The sequence below is a fragment of the Lates calcarifer genome, linkage group LG21 (genome assembly GCF_001640805.2).
Source record: "Lates calcarifer isolate ASB-BC8 linkage group LG21, TLL_Latcal_v3, whole genome shotgun sequence".
Classification (NCBI taxonomy): Eukaryota; Metazoa; Chordata; class Actinopteri; family Centropomidae; genus Lates; species Lates calcarifer.
In genome coordinates this window covers 11,978,509-11,994,284 of record NC_066853.1, presented here as the reverse complement: position 1 = coordinate 11,994,284, position 15,776 = coordinate 11,978,509, and the positions used below count along the sequence as shown (strand labels likewise).

The 15,776-nt window shown below is 42.8% G+C and overlaps 1 protein-coding gene across 2 annotated transcripts in view; it reads right to left on the bottom strand.

Annotated features, from left to right (window-relative positions):
* LOC108895272 (cell adhesion molecule DSCAML1) overlaps positions 1-15,560 on the bottom strand; it is a 95,486-nt gene extending 79,926 nt beyond the window's left edge. For both annotated transcript variants that reach the window (XR_007815362.1, XM_018693974.2), the window contains exons 1-2: positions 15,335-15,560; positions 4,698-5,018 (exon numbers count right to left, since the gene is read on the bottom strand). Coding sequence is in view for 1 of the 2 variants with exons in the window: in XM_018693974.2 (XP_018549490.1) it covers positions 4,698-5,018; positions 15,335-15,377 (364 nt within the window). In the remaining variant the exon portion in view is untranslated. The remainder of the gene's footprint in view (positions 1-4,697; positions 5,019-15,334) is intronic.
* Between the last annotated feature and the right edge of the window lie 216 nt (positions 15,561-15,776).

Genomic DNA, 15,776 nt, shown 5'->3' with positions numbered 1-15,776 from the left:
TGGGAGGCAAGTCCTGTATCACTGTCGCTTCAATAATTAACGACGGGGAAACCAAATACTGCATTTACTTATTCATAAAGCGAGCAGCAAAAACACAAAGAGGGAGACAGAGAGAAGGGGGAAAAAAAATAATGAAATACAGGAGAAATGAGTGGATGCAGGTTTCATTAATGAAGGGATAAGAAAGCAGTTCTTGTGTATCAGGTTCAGGGACCTTACTTACTGTATTAGTAAGGAAATGTCAGCCGGAGAAGAGATGAGGAGGGCAGATGGAGGAAAGGGATCTAAGCACCTGCTGTCTTGGCCTGAGCCTACGTAGGTTTGTGTGATTTAGTTGGGACAAAAGGGAGATGAGGTGATCTGACTGAACAGGTGTCCTCATTTCATTTTATGTGATGTTTGGGCGAGGTAGTGTTGGGTGCACAAGACATGAAACCCTGGGTCTCAGACAGATCACTTATGCAAAGCAATGATGACTGTGATGTATGTGTGAAAGGTGTGCTTTCATTTTTAAAGTCACACTTTTGTTATTGCGTCCTTTGACTTGTGACCAAAAGTGAAACAGATTTTTGTATCCTAAAGAGGAGAAAGTGAAGAAAAAATAAAAGGAGAGGAGAGGAGATCCTTAAAAATACAATAAAACCTTATTCCTGGAGCTATAGATGCTGCCACACTCCTGGATATTTAACGCACATACAAAATGCTTTGCTTTGGGGGTTAGGGTCCAGTTCACAAAAATGGCTTACCACTGAATCTTTTTGCCAATGTGAAACTGATTTTTCTTATTTCTGTGATAATACTAGATTTGACAATAGACAGATTTATTTTGGAAACCCAACCAGTTGCTTTCTTTATCCTTCTGAAACTGAAACAGTAGGAAGAGCAACATCCTTGAACTAGGCTGAAATTAACGGACAATAAATATATGAAAAATATCATGTTTTTAACAATTATTGAGCTTCAGAGCTTCAGAGCCACCAGCCACCAATGTCCAAGTTCAGCTAACCAAGTGACAGGGATGTTAAAGAAGAACTACAAAGAAATGTTTTAAGAATAAAACAATTTATACAGGAGAAAATATTTCTTTGTTGAATTAAATTAAACTCCACATTAATCTAAGGAAGCTACAACCCTGTCTATTCCTCAAACCATCCATTTTCAGTTCATTGGCATGCTTGCATAATGACTACAAGAGTAGGAGGAACCTGAGGAAGAAAAACAATGTCAGTACAGCTTCATATTGTAATATCATATATCATATCATATCATAATCTGAAAACTTTAACTTCTGAGAAAGAGAACTAACTACTCCCTTTGTTTTGGTTAGGTTTCTGTTCTTAGGGCAGAAAAAATATTCATATGAAACGGACATAATAGCTTTCTTAACAGGTCAGTTAGGGTGAAGACAAAGTGAAGCATATATGATGATTGTTCTGCAACTATTGGTGCAAAACAACAATACCTTTAATGTCTATGTGTATGGTAGCAGTAGAAAGTGGGAGTGAGTAATAAAGAAGCATTAGAAAATAGTTCACATTGTGTCTACCGTCTAAGCATCCAATGTATTCAATTAATATCCATATGGTATAAATCAAATAGCAGACTCTTGAAACTCCCTTGAATTGTGTAATGCATGACAATAAACATCAAGTCATAGTTTGTGTCATAGTTATCTAACTGGCTTGGGGTAACATACAGACTTACAACTGAATTACTATGTAAAAATAAGTTGTAAAAATTTGCCAGCTGATTTTTTTACCATACAGAAATGATTGGAAACCAATGACTGTCTTCTACAACATGCATTTAAAAATGATCAGCAGTATTCAGCAGTCAGTTCGCATGATACTTTGAGGGCCTCTGTCTGAGAATAAACCAGTCCAGAAGACCAAATTGTATATGTACTTGAAAATGTTTTGGACTGCAATCAAATCTTTTTCTGAAATCTTTCAAACTAAGTAACATTTTTAACAAAAAAAAAAAAAACAATAAATGTGTGCAACAGACTGGTATTTAGAGAGACACTATCAAAGGAGCTTGAGTAAAATAAATACAGAAAAGTAGACTGGTTGGAATGTCAGTGCCAAATACAAACATATACAGGAAAAAAAGCAGCCCACATAGTGATTTTCATAAATGTAGAGCCATCCAGACAGGTGCTAGTGCTATTATTGGACCACAATCAGCATGCATGGGAGAGGGTGAGAAAGAGGGGGAGGGATAGAGAGAGATGTGAAGATGTGAAGTGAAGAGAAGAGAAAAGAGAGAGGGAGAGAGGGGGAGAGAGAGAGAGAGAGAGAGAGAGAGAGAGAGAGAGAGAGAGAGAGAGAGGGAGGGAGAGGGAGAGAGAATGAGACGGATGGTGATGGGGGTGATGGTGGTGGTGGGGCAGATTTTTTTGGGGTGGGGGGTGAGGGGGTGGGGGTGGGGTGTCACACTGCGAGCTGTCAGCTGTCATCATTCTCCTGCGCCACCTGAGACAGGGCATGCCACACCCTAGCGCTCACGCCTCTGTCGCCCATGGCAACTGCAGGGTTGTGTACGCGTGTGAGCGTGTAAGTGAGCATGTGTGTGCGCACTGTGTAGGACTCTGGAGGTAATGAGGTGCACACACATGCACGTGAGCCCTGGTTATGGAGCTGTGGAGTTGTGGTTGCCTCAGCATTTAATTGATTAATTGTTGTAATTATTTGGGAGGGAAGGTCATCCCAACACTGAGGCTGGCGAGAAGGTCACTCTCACGCTGGAGGGACTGTCTTCCTCTTGGGACCACACAGGCCATATGGGTGTGTTTGTGTGTGGTGGTGAGGAAGAGAATCCAGCAGCATTTTGGAGAATGATTTTACATGTGTGTGGTAGGGAACTGCTGACTGTTTCTCCATGCAGGATTGATCAACACAGTCAAAATGTCTGCCTGGCTATTACCATGACCTGAAAATCCACTTTTTTTCACGATTCTGTTCACATCTTTCCATGTCTGTAGCTGACTCTCCAAAATCTTTCTTGCCAAACACCCTGACAAAGAGCTGGCAACTAAACGCCAAGAGCCAGCTTGACGAAAATGGCTGTGTGTGTGTGTGTGTGTGTGTGTGTGTGTGTGTGTGTGTGTGTGTGTGTGTGTGTGTGTGTGTGTGTGTGTGTGTGTAGTTAGGGGACTTTCCAGTCCATGGACAGATGGAGAGACTGGGAGACAGGAGGCTTGCTGGCATGAGCTATGCACAGGCTGGTGTGCATGTACGAGTGTGTGTGCGTCTGAGTTGGAGTGGGTGCGTGTGTGCGCATATGCACGTGAACATACATGCGTTCATGTCTGTTATATACACGTGTATCCAGTGTGTGTCTCATTAGGTCATATGCATGTGTTTACAATGTTTATGTGTGTGTTTGTGAGTGTGTGAAAGAGCAGTAACACCTTCCCTCAGTGTGTTCGGCGCCCCTCTCCAGCTTTGACCTTGGCAGGGAGTGCGGACAGGTCACCAAACCAACTGTCTATGTGGCTGTGTGTCTGTCTTCTAGAGGATTTTTAATACACGAGGTCAAGATGTGGTGCTCTGAGACACTTCACCCCCCCTGGGAGAAGTTGTTGGTTTGGGATGCCAATAAGACTGCCGTTTGGGCGACCATGTTTACAGATGCTGGGCTATAGCTAGGCAATGCTATTGTGACGATTTCAATGTGTGCCATAGAAAACTGCTTTTTATTTTTTTAAAAAGTGGTCAAGTGAAATAATTAGGAATGACCAGAAAGAGATTATTTTAGCTATAATCTTAGCACTCAGGCACTCAGCCAATGATAGCACAGTACATGAAGATCAATTTACTTGTCACAAGCAGTACTACTCAATCTGCTGTATAATGTACTGTACTCAACAGTTATGTGGCTCTGGAAGGAGTTTAGGAGGAGGAGTTTTAACAGAAACTCAGTGTTACAAACTGCAGAAGTACAGTTTGAAAGATGTGGGTGTTTTTCCTCGAGAAAGGGTCTAATGAAAGACAAGTTACTGAGTTATTGTAGGACCCGGTGTTTTTTAAGCCTGAGTCATACTAGGGAATAAAAGTCAGGATATCTCAGCATCAGATGCTTCAATTTAAACCATTCTTTGCTTTTAATCTTTCTGTTGTGAGTCATCAAACTTAATGAAGGTCCAACTTGCTGGACATTCATTACTAAATTGCTGGAGTACACCTTAAAAGATTGTGATCTAAGAATTAGTTACTACCACTGCAGCAAAAACCATGGGATACAGAAAAAGCACTGCTGTCCCACTCTCTTTGTTATGACACAATTGTAAGTAATCACACAGGACGTTCTTTGAGTTGGTAACTCAATATATTCATGCACACTGAATATGAAGAATACTATCAATAGTATAAATGTTGTTAGGGTGCCCTGTTGTCCAAGAGGTTGAGGTGCTAACAGTGAATACAGCATCCCTGATAAAAACTGTAGATGCTGTTTTTGGATGTGGAAATTGAAATTGGACTGAAGATTTAACTGCTGACTCCGCGCAGCATCATTTGATGATGTCATGCTCAAGATTTTGTAGCAGTCTGACTTAAATAGATATTCAAAATACCCTTGAAATGCATGCAGTCACCTTAAAAAAGGCAATTGTTGACCCGGTAAATAGGAAACTAAACTAACCCTTTGAAACTAACCCATTGGCTTAGTTTACATCTAGTGTGTCAAACCCTCACCTGCTTTGATGTGGATGCTGGGGCTGCGAATTTTGCCTGCCTGGTTCTCAGCAGTGCAGAAGTACTCGTTGTCGTGGATAATGCTGTTATAGGCGGAGGGAGAGAAGGGGTAGAGCTGGAGGGTGCCGTTGGCATGCACGTGGCGGATATGGGGCACGTCGTAAATGTCGTCTCCGGCGGCCAGGTACCAGCGCAGGACGGCATGGGGGGCGCCGCCCGCAGGGCAGGGCAGGGACACCCCCACCGAGCTGGAGAAGGTCACCCGCTGCAGGGAGGCGTTCACAAAGTACAGCCGCGTAGAGACAACATCCTCACTGTTGACTGTTGGGGTGAGAGGAAAGGAGACCGAGTTGGTTAGTTCGGTAAGTGTCAGACATAGGGGCAACAAAGGAGAGGGAGCACGTGGACAATCAAAAAACACTGCTGAAAATAACAAAGTGTATAAAAACTGTAACTGTTTTCCAGTATCAAAATAATGTAAGAACTTATTTACACCTACCCTGCCTATACATACAACTTACATGAATGAGACAACACTGTGAAATATCAACACAGTATTTACACTTTACTCAAAGAGGTGGTTGACTCAAATGTCGTTTGACAATGTTGAGTGTTTTCTATGTTTCTATTCTTCACTAAAATGTATGTTGATCTGACTAACTGCTGAGGTAGTAACTTGTAAGATATGGGATCACATTTTGATCAAATGAATCCCTTATTAAATAAATAATAATAATAATAAAATGTAAATCATGTAACATGCCATACGGAAACTCACTTGATGTAACTGAAAAACAAAAGCCAATTTCTCATGCTCCATACTGGATTTGTTCTCACACTGTGTTGCATAGGCATAATGTGCACTAGAGATGTATTTACATAATTTTCCATGAATTAATTCACAGGTTTGATGGAATAATACTATTGTAAAGTGAGGATCACTCTCTTTGCAATACTACAGAAAATACTACCTGATCCAAGACCAACTTACACAGACACCCAAACACAGTTTGCAAGCCAGATTGACAGGCATCCAGGTCACGTCAACCCAAATAACTTCCTCTATGTGTGCCAAACTGCAGCCATCCATCTCATCCCATATGCATTATCCTAATATCTCTAATCTAATGTAATGCATCCAGGGAGTCCTTTGGAAATCTGCCTCTCAATAGGAGGGAAACATGTCACATGTTGGTATTCTCCCTCATGCAGGAAAACAAAATATTTGCATGGGCATCATAGCAAGCTGCTGCATATCTTAGGCCTACTACAGGCCTGTCACCTCACTATAGGAAGGCCTGCATCTGAAGCTGTAGAAGCCTTAGGAGCTGGCCGGATAATGCAAGATGTTTGCTGTAAACCAGTGCTGTTGTGGCACAGATGAAGAGTCACTGCCAGATAAATTGTCCTGAGGGAGACGGACCACCACAGATCCTCTCTCTCAAAACGGCATCTTCCAGTATAGACGGGGTATCGAGGCATCTTTTAAGATCTGTGCGTTTCTGTCTGTGTGTCTATTTGCCAGGATCGGGGGTGGTGGGTGAGGGGGGGGGTGGGGGTTAAGGAGGGGGTAGGGGTGTAGAGGAGTGTAAAGAATTGCTGAGCTCAGCTTGGCTGGAGGCCAGGGGAAGACGCTGTGCCCCGAGCCAGAGAATTTTCTTCTCAGACAATGATACTTAATTAATCCCTTTTCCTGGATTGTGTCAACAATGCCTGGATTAGCCCTATCTCTTTAATTCTCTCTGTGCTGGGAGGAAATGGGGTGTTGGCTAAGACACATCAATGGAGATATAAAGCCACTATCAGATGTCATTTAGGCTCTAATTTCTACAGATCCTCTACATTAATGGATATCATTAGTAACCAGCTATAAAATAAAAGACAGACGCCCATTGGCTGTCTTTTTAAGCTCTTAATACGCGGCAAGAACATGGATGAATGGTTCATACAAAAGACCATTCTTTTTATCTGTCCTGTCCGTTATAAATAGTAACATGCAATGACATAATGACATTACTAAAATGGCATGAATGGTATGAATCACATGAGAAAAGGCTCAGAAGTGAAATGCAGGGGGGATTAGGGATAAAACCCAAACTAACATAGGGTGATTTTCACTCTCTCCTCCATTGTTTGTTATCTGACACTTCATGCATCTATCTGCATCTTTCTCTCTTATCTTTTTAAGGTAGTTGTCCTTTTCTTTTTGTTTCCCATCTACCATAATTCTTTCACCCTTCCCAGATACCCCCCTCCAAGACACAAACACACTTTCTCTTGTCTTTTCCCGCCACACTGGAGACAGGCAATATTATGTGATTGGAATTTGTATGCCAGACGCAGAGAGTTAAACCCACATAATCTCCTCTCACATTTAACACACACAGTCTATCCACTCTGTAATCGCACTGCCGTGGGAGGCCGACGTCCGACTTCCCTGGTTCTCATGCGTGTGTAGGTGTGGCGCAGAAGAGGAGATGGGGGGGAAGGGGGGGGGGGTGTTAATATTGTAGACAGGACACGGGTGGCTGGTTGGGGTGGAGAGGTGCTGAAGTGCAAAGGTGTTTGGATGCAGCTGAGTGATGGAGCGTGCATGTATGCGTGTGTGTGTGTGTGTGTGTGTGTGTGTGTGTCCATGTCTGTGTGTGGTTAGGTCGAAAGGATAGAGAGGTTAATGTTAAATGACTGCCTCAGTTCTTGATGTCAAACTTTGACAACAGCAGAGGCTACGGTGTGCAGGGGAAAAAAACAAAAACGCTGCTCGGGTGCATGTGCAGAACGTGAGACTGTAAGTGCATGTGTACATGCAAGCACAGGGAGAAGAGATGCTGAGGAGGTAGAGAGTCATTGTTCTCCTGCCTACCAGCTAAAATTGGAGCAGATCCTCTGTGTTCAAAAAATCCGAATTCAGGTCAAGTTCAATCCATCCTACCATTCGAATCCATGTCAATCACTCTCACAGGCTGCTAGGCTCACTGATCTGCACTTTCAGCACCAAGGAGAGCACCACAATGTACTGCTGGGTGAGGAACACACACAGAAGAATTTCCATACTGAGCAAATAAGGAGGAAACTATTAGCAGATGATTTGTGATGACAGTGACCTGCTTCTCTCTGATGGCAAATGCTATTTTTAGAAGCAGAATAATTTCATGAAAAAAAACAACTTAATGTAGATGTAAATCTCCTCACAAAAGGAATAATATCACTGTATATGAATTAATGTTCAGAATACTGTCATCTTGTGACACACCAGCAATCACAAAATAATGTTATGCTTTGGACTAGTGGACGTTTTTGCAAAACAATCTCAAGCACCACTTCATTTTACACATTTTATAGATGAGATGCCTTGGTGGAATTATTTGATAGTATTTCATCACAGACAACAGTGACAAGACCATGTGACCATCTTGTCAGTGTTTAGGCGTCATCAGTTTTTTTCAGTAGGTTTGGTCAAGTTTGCATTCATACTACTACTGCCTGGAGTGGCAGCAGATGGATGTGTAAGCCATTTATTCACTCCTTTTAGCTCAACTTTTCTGCTCACATGATAACTATTTTTCATGCAAAACTTGGAATTACAATTTACTCAGATTAGTACTGAAGTATGCAGTCGGCTTGTTGGAGCTTGCGGTAACAATTTAAAAATCAGCATCACACCAATTTGTAATCCTATTTGTGTGCTGATATTCCTCCTAAACACAAATACATGGATCTAGGTTATGTATATTTTTAATCTTATCCTAAACTCATTTCTTTAAACTAAGCTTCTGCACAATCTGTCCAAGTGAAGAAGTACCCCCTGCTCGACCAGACAGTGCCCAGCCTTTTGTTGTGAACCCTTAATGAATGAATAATTGTAAAGGAATAAATTGCAAAAAAATATCCATTTATTCAGAAGAAAAAACAAGCAAGGTCTGAATAAATAAACTTAGTTTTATGTGACATAACCCCTCATATTTGACTCCTGACTCCCAGGTTGAGAACCACTGCATAAGCTCTCAAACTGAATAATCTGTTCAGACATAAACACACCTTTAAGGCCATCCTGTGACATCATCAAAAATGGCCTCAAACAAAAATTCAAAACAGCTCAGATGCAACAGCTCCAACTCAAGAGGGGTACAGCGTTGATCCTGCAACATCAGCATCCTGGAGGGGAAAGAGACCTCTCTAAAAAGTGCCAGCTTATGATGCGATGGCTAATCGCTTTGTCCTGCGGTGCAAATTCAGGTCACTGAGTTCACATACGCACACTCATGCACGCAAAAGATACGTGCATATAACCCACACGGAAGCAAAGCCTGGTTCAACGCAGCATGGATTGTGGCCTCCAGCGAAAGGAGACCACGTCGACCACGTGTCTTATCGCGATGATGGTTTGATGTCAAAACATCAAGAGAGAAAGAGCACTTCCTACCTCACATGGCAAAAGGGGCTCCCAGGCTGTGACTGTTGGTCATGTGTGATATAATAGAGACAATGAGGGTGGTGACTTAAAACTGGACAATAGCGGAGTTCTTATGTTCCTGTCTGAGATGTGCAAATGAGTCAGAAATGACTTACTGTGATCTGAGAATGCAGTAACCTGCATTAAATTGTGTGACTAAATACATAAACAGCTTATCCATCTAAGAACTTCTACAAAGTGTGAATACAACGCATAGATGGCCACATGGAAACTAAAATAAACAATGCTTTCAGTCAAATATCATAATAAACTGTAAATATTTCATGTAAAGCAACATATAAAAACAAAGAGCACAATAACCTAGTTTTTCCTCTGTATTTGGGCAACATCTAACCTCAGATGGTTAACAGAGTGCTTTCATAGCCCCAGGCTCCCTTTCCACCCTTTCCCCAATCAGAGAAATAAGGAGCAAAGCAGCAGCACTCATCCGTTCATGAACTGTATTTTGATTCCCTTCTTCAAGCCTGAATAAATTGATTACAATGAAGGAGGTCAAAGTGATTTTTGGGCAAAACACCCACAAACATCCTTCTTGTCAGTGTGAACCCCTCGCAATATTTTTCTAAATTTGTTCCTTTTTTTCCCTCTTTTCTTAACCTTCTCTTTCCTTTTTGTCTGTGTTTCCTTTTCTGTTTTTCTTTTGACTCAAATCTTTCTCTGCTGTACACTCAAATACATTTGCACTTTTTTTCCTGTTTTTGCAGTGGATATGAAAATGGAGTATGAATATGTATGCTGGAGAAGCAAGGATATTGCCTATGGTGAACCGCTATGCATAATGCAGCTTTTTCTGTCTCATCTACATTCATTCAGACACACACACACACACACACACAAACTGAGATTCATACCATCACGTGCATAGAAAAACAGGGCTATAAATCCCTCTCCTTCTCCCTCCCGCTCTCACTCTTTCTCTCCTTCAAACACACACACACACAAAGTCACATAAATACATTTCAGATTGCACATATACGTTCATAATAGCAAGTGGATTTCCTATTCGGTGAACCATGTAGCACTACAGATAACAGCACACAAAACACATTCAGGCCAAATAACAGCTAAAGCATTGAAGTCAGTGGCAATACAGTCTTTGTAGTGATGCTACAGAAAAATGGCAGAACATAATAGCTAAAGATATGATCATGTTTGATGAGGGGGGGCTCATTTACTATACAATGACTCCAGACTGAGATATGCATTAGGGTTGTACGACAATGTGTGTCTCTCTCTGCTTTTCAAAGAGGAAATCATTTCTAACATGGTGTCATTTCAAGGCGAGAAACACTGGAGTCAAAAAAGAAAAACTGCATGGCACGATATTAGGGACGTGAATACACTTGTGCACACGCACACACAGACATACAGGGGGAAGGTGGTGGTGGTGGTTTTGGGGAGGGGGGGGTAAACAACCCCTATACACAGTTTATGCAGTGTCAGTAAAATATTAGGCAGCCATTTCAGCATTTGAAAATTCACATCTTCCACTTCAAAAAGATGATTTCCGCTGTTGAAGTGAGTGTCAGATTTGTAGAGATGTTTTTTTTTCTTCCTATTCTCCCTCAGAGACAGGGCCATAAATTGTTTGATAGTAAGCAGAACAGGAGAGAGAGAGGAAGAGGAGAGGGGAGGAGTGAAAGACAGAGTTGATTCTGTGATGCTTAAGTTTGTGTGCTTGTTTGATTTTTTTTTCCCTTTCTGTCATTCAAGACATAACCATCAGTCTTTCTCTGTGTCTGTAATGGGGCAGAGGGCGGCTGGCTACCGGACACTACTGTTGTGCATAAAACCTGTTGAGTGAGTGGTCAAAATCCACTTCTCTGTGTGACAGCTTAGTGCAGCAACAATGTTGTTGCTATGGTCTTTAAGATCCACAGCTGTATGATGACAAACAGTCATTTGAGCCTACAGGGAAGGCTGGGATTGTTTTTTTGCAAGTGATGCATGACAACCGAATCGACTCAGTACAAGATTATGTCTCACCAAGTCCTGCCCTGCACTGTTGTTAACTAACACAGCCTCATTTTACTTAAGTAAAAAGAAAAATCAGTCAGATCAGTTTAGACAGACAATCTCATGTTCTGATAAAGGTGCAGAGATCTGCTCTAATGCACCCTAAATGTAATACACCACAACTGAAATTATCATTTAACACCAACAGGCCGACGTGTCCGCTGCACTTCAAGACAAACAAAATGTTCAGACTGCATATGAGACCGAATGACTTGTTCAGATGGACGTGTTTGTTTGTGCTGCGCCGTTCAACTGCCAAACGCGCGAGCGCCAGCGCTTGACAATGAAAACAGGCTTTGCTCGCCGGAGCACAACCGAGGGAGGTGAGTTAACGTGAGAGTGACATGTAGCTATTATACTGAGGCGCTGCTGACTCGCTCCAAGACAACTGACAGGCTGCGCAGGCACAGTGGGGACTCTTGAGCCGGAGAAATAAGACGTGTGGCGGCCTTTTAGCATTTCTGATCCGATGTATCGTGCGTTATTGGAGATGTGCGTCATGGATATAATGTGGGCGACATCCATCCAAATAGCTGATCTGTGTTTACTGATTTCAAACAACTCTTTTTATGTAGGTCTGATGGTGCCAAGTGTTTAAAAACTAGAGGGGTCTGACTGATACTGTCCTTTACTGGCACGATTCGACAGCAAAATTACGCAAAAGCACTTTGTTTAATATGTGGAATTAAAATGGGAAAACAGCAAAAACTCCTACACATATAAGCCCCTCTCACACCCAGGTCTGCACATTCATAGCTCTTCGCCTGCGCAAATCACTTTTACTTTGCATCAAACAGACCAAAATAGTGAATCTTGAACCTAACGTCACACAGCAGCTACACCTTCCCAGTCCCCAAATAAGAACACATTTCACCCGGATTTTTACACCGTGACATTTAAAGACAAGAGACAAGAAGGGGAAGGGGAAAAAAGCAACTCCGGAGTTGCTGTCACGCTACTTCCAATCAGCAGCTTAAAGCCTTTAGTTATCCAACCCCAGACGCAACAACTCTGAGCGCATCGTGCGGGTGTAGCCTAGTAGCCACCAGAGTCTGACTCATACCGCAATTACTGGGCTCCCCCTCCAAGCACTTCTCCTCTAGTCGGTATCTGTTTTGATTCCAAATTTACACACAGCCCGTGGTCTGCAGCACCGCAGATCACCGTTCTCAGGAACACACAGGGATCCCTCACTAAAGAACGAGAAAACACTCAACTACGCCATACAGGTGATGTTAGAGCACATGAGATAGTAACACTGTCATTAGTACTTCACACATGTATTGACATGGTCGTGAAGTCCGGTGTGTTATTATCTGAAATCGAGAAAAAAAAGTGCTGATATTAAATGGCATAACCGACAGCATTTGATTCACACACACATATAACGACTCTGAATAAATGAAAAGGGGGAAACGCATGCTGCTTAGTCCATCAGATTCACAAATAAAGTGCATAAGTGTTTCACATCCGTGCAGTATCAACACTGAAACACAGTCAATATTCAGTTTAATGTAGAGTGTGTGTTGCAGGAGGCCTGTCGACCGAAACTGGTTAAAACCGGAATCACATTAATTGATGAAATAATTATAGCAAGAGCTCTCACTCCATCTCGATCACTCCACGACATTTCTTTCCTTTCCTTTCCTGAAATTTGCACAATTTCCTGCCTGAAACTGCCTGAATTCAACAGTAAAACGCGTTTCCTTTTCCTAACTGATTTAAAAAAATATGTATTAATTGTGGTAATTATTTAAGCCTTCTCCAGTTTCTCAGGCCCTGTTCTGGCCTGTCAGGCCTAAAAAAAAAAAAGGCAGATTCTCCACACAGTCCTCAGCTGAGTTTGTCTCAATTTTATTTCCATAAAATGACAAGCAACCTCTCCAACCATGACAAAGAGGAATGAGTGTACCCCCCTCCTCCCCTCTATCTATCCATCTATCCATCCCTCTCCTCTCCTCTCCCTCCTCCTCCTCTTCGCACTCATGGGTGCAGGTGTGCTGATATGCAGCCAAACCAAGGCAACAAACGGCCAGTAATGACTGAATGAATGTCAAATTAAAGACAGGGGGAAAAATCTCTTAAATAAATGTGGTGGTGTGATCAGAAATATATTTTCATACTGATGTAAAAATAAAATATAAAAAATAAAAGCAGAGGATTGTGTGCCATTCTAGGAGGCGCGGCCGAGCCAGGAAAATACGCAGTACTAATGCATATGCATGTATGATAATAGACCCACCTTTCCCCCCTTAAAATAAAGTTTATCAAAAATCACATGTATCTAAAATACACAGCTGCCACAGGAGACAACAAATCGCGGTTGATTCGTGCAAAATGAGCGGAACGTGGCGTTGAAAAGCAACGGAAAATGGAAGTTTGTTTTCCACTGCGTTATCTACATCTCTCCCATCTCAAGCACTCTTTCCGCTCCAGTGGCTGTTTGCAGCCCCCAACCCTCCTCCCCTCACCACACACACACACACACACACACACACACACACACACACAAACACACACACAGAGTACATCTCGTTCAGTCACGGGACAGGGCGATGTACAGTGTGTATAATCGAAATAGACCCTGTAATCCAATTACATACAACAAAAACAGCCCAGAAGTCCTCGCCGCAGCTGCAGCCTGGCAGAGGGCACTGCCAAGGCCAGCGATGGAGACCAGGACCACAGAACACACACTCTGCCCATATTTATAAACTAATGCTCAAGATGAATCCAAATTTGTTAAGTAATAAGCTTCACAATCAGACATCTTCACTTACACACCGGTGCGTATAGGCAACGGGTTAAAAAAAAACACACACACACACAAACGAAGTGGAAAATTAAAATCTTGGTTCTTTTTTTCATGATTTGCTTGTCATGAAATAACAGAAATTCATACATAATGAAAGAACAAACCATTTTACATTTAAAGCTAACTGAATCACTCTCTCCCATCTGCAGTATTTAGAGCGAAGCCAATCAGTAGAATCTGGTGCCACAGAAAATGGTGGATGAATAATTAGACCAGGGGATAACAACTGAGTCTGCACACACACACTCACACACACTCACACTGACACTCCTACATTTTATCAAAGAAAATAAACTGTAATATATGGCCTCTTCTTTCAAATATCCAACTGGGGCACATTATCTACAAATTAAAGGCCAGCGCTCAATACCCCACAGCATCAGTTCACACGTCTCTCATAAAATGTATTGACCCTTGTTGCCTCACTGCCGCACACACTCTTCAATACACACGCGCGCGCGCACACACACACACACACGAACACAAGCTGGCGTTTATGCACTACTTTAGTGTTTCCTTCCAAACTAAATTAACTGATACAAAGGGTGCTTTAACCCCTGGGGACGCCCCCCCCCCTCTCTAAACCTCCCCAGGCACACATACATAAGCACACACAACCACACACACACACACATACACACACTGGGAATCATATTTGTTTTTCGGGGGTCAGAACAGGAAAAGTCAGCAAATGCATTAAACTCCTTTTGACCCCCCATTCGGACTTTTGCGAGTAAACACCCTACAGCTGTGGCCAGCGTCAGCGCTGGAGGTCGCCAGTCTATCCGTGCGCGCGCCTGCAGATCCTTATCAGCCTCTCCTCCTATTCAACAGCCTCCATATTCACGACACCTCCACATATTCATCATGCAAAATGCAAATGCCGTTGCCTTTCCCATCTTAACGAACACCGTGTGCACTTTGGCAGATCTTTGTGGTTTTCTCCGCGGTCATCCAAATTAAGTGCATATTGATTTTTATGCTCGTGATAAGCCCCTTCATCGTTTCTTAATCATATTTATCAGCTAATCAGGATGGGAGATTGAGAACGTGAGAGGGATCCGAGCACTCCTTCAAGAGGAAAAACGAAGGCTGAGCAGGAAAACATCCTCTCAAAACATTAAGAAAAAGTTCTCAGTCTTCCCTTAAAGGTGTTTTAGAGTTTGATTTGACATCTCTGCCCTTCCTTTGTGAATGTAACCAATTCAATCCAACGGCATTTATCAACCTGATTAGCTGATAAATACGCACAGCCAACTTCAGCATTGCACTGGAGAGGAGACAGCATGCAGATTAAGGCAACACTTGGGAAAGACAGATTTCCAACCTTACCTTCTTGCAAAGAATACAGCAGAAGTAAAGTTACAAGCCACATGCCATTAAAAGCAGTTATATTTCACAGGAATGTTGTGCAGTCCCCCCGAGAAGAGTGCACGGCGCAGCGGTCGGCCAGGCGAGGCTCCGTGCTGGACTGGATCTGCTTGATGCTCCCCGGCGGTCTCTCCAGCCCCTGGTCCCACACTCTCCAGCGCCGAGAAACGAGCCGCGGAGAAAGTACCGCCTCTGCTCCCTCCGTTCTCTCCTCCCCTTACCGGGACAGGCTGCCGTCGCCCCACCCCCCGCCAGTATCCTAATGATGCGCCGCGGTGGAGAGGTGAGCGATATGTTACCAAATGTGGGACCAAACCAAAACCACTGGGACCTCTTGTTTTACGCGCACTTGGATAGATGCTTTTCTCCGGCAGGCTGGTGCGCAAACTTAAAAACACGCCCG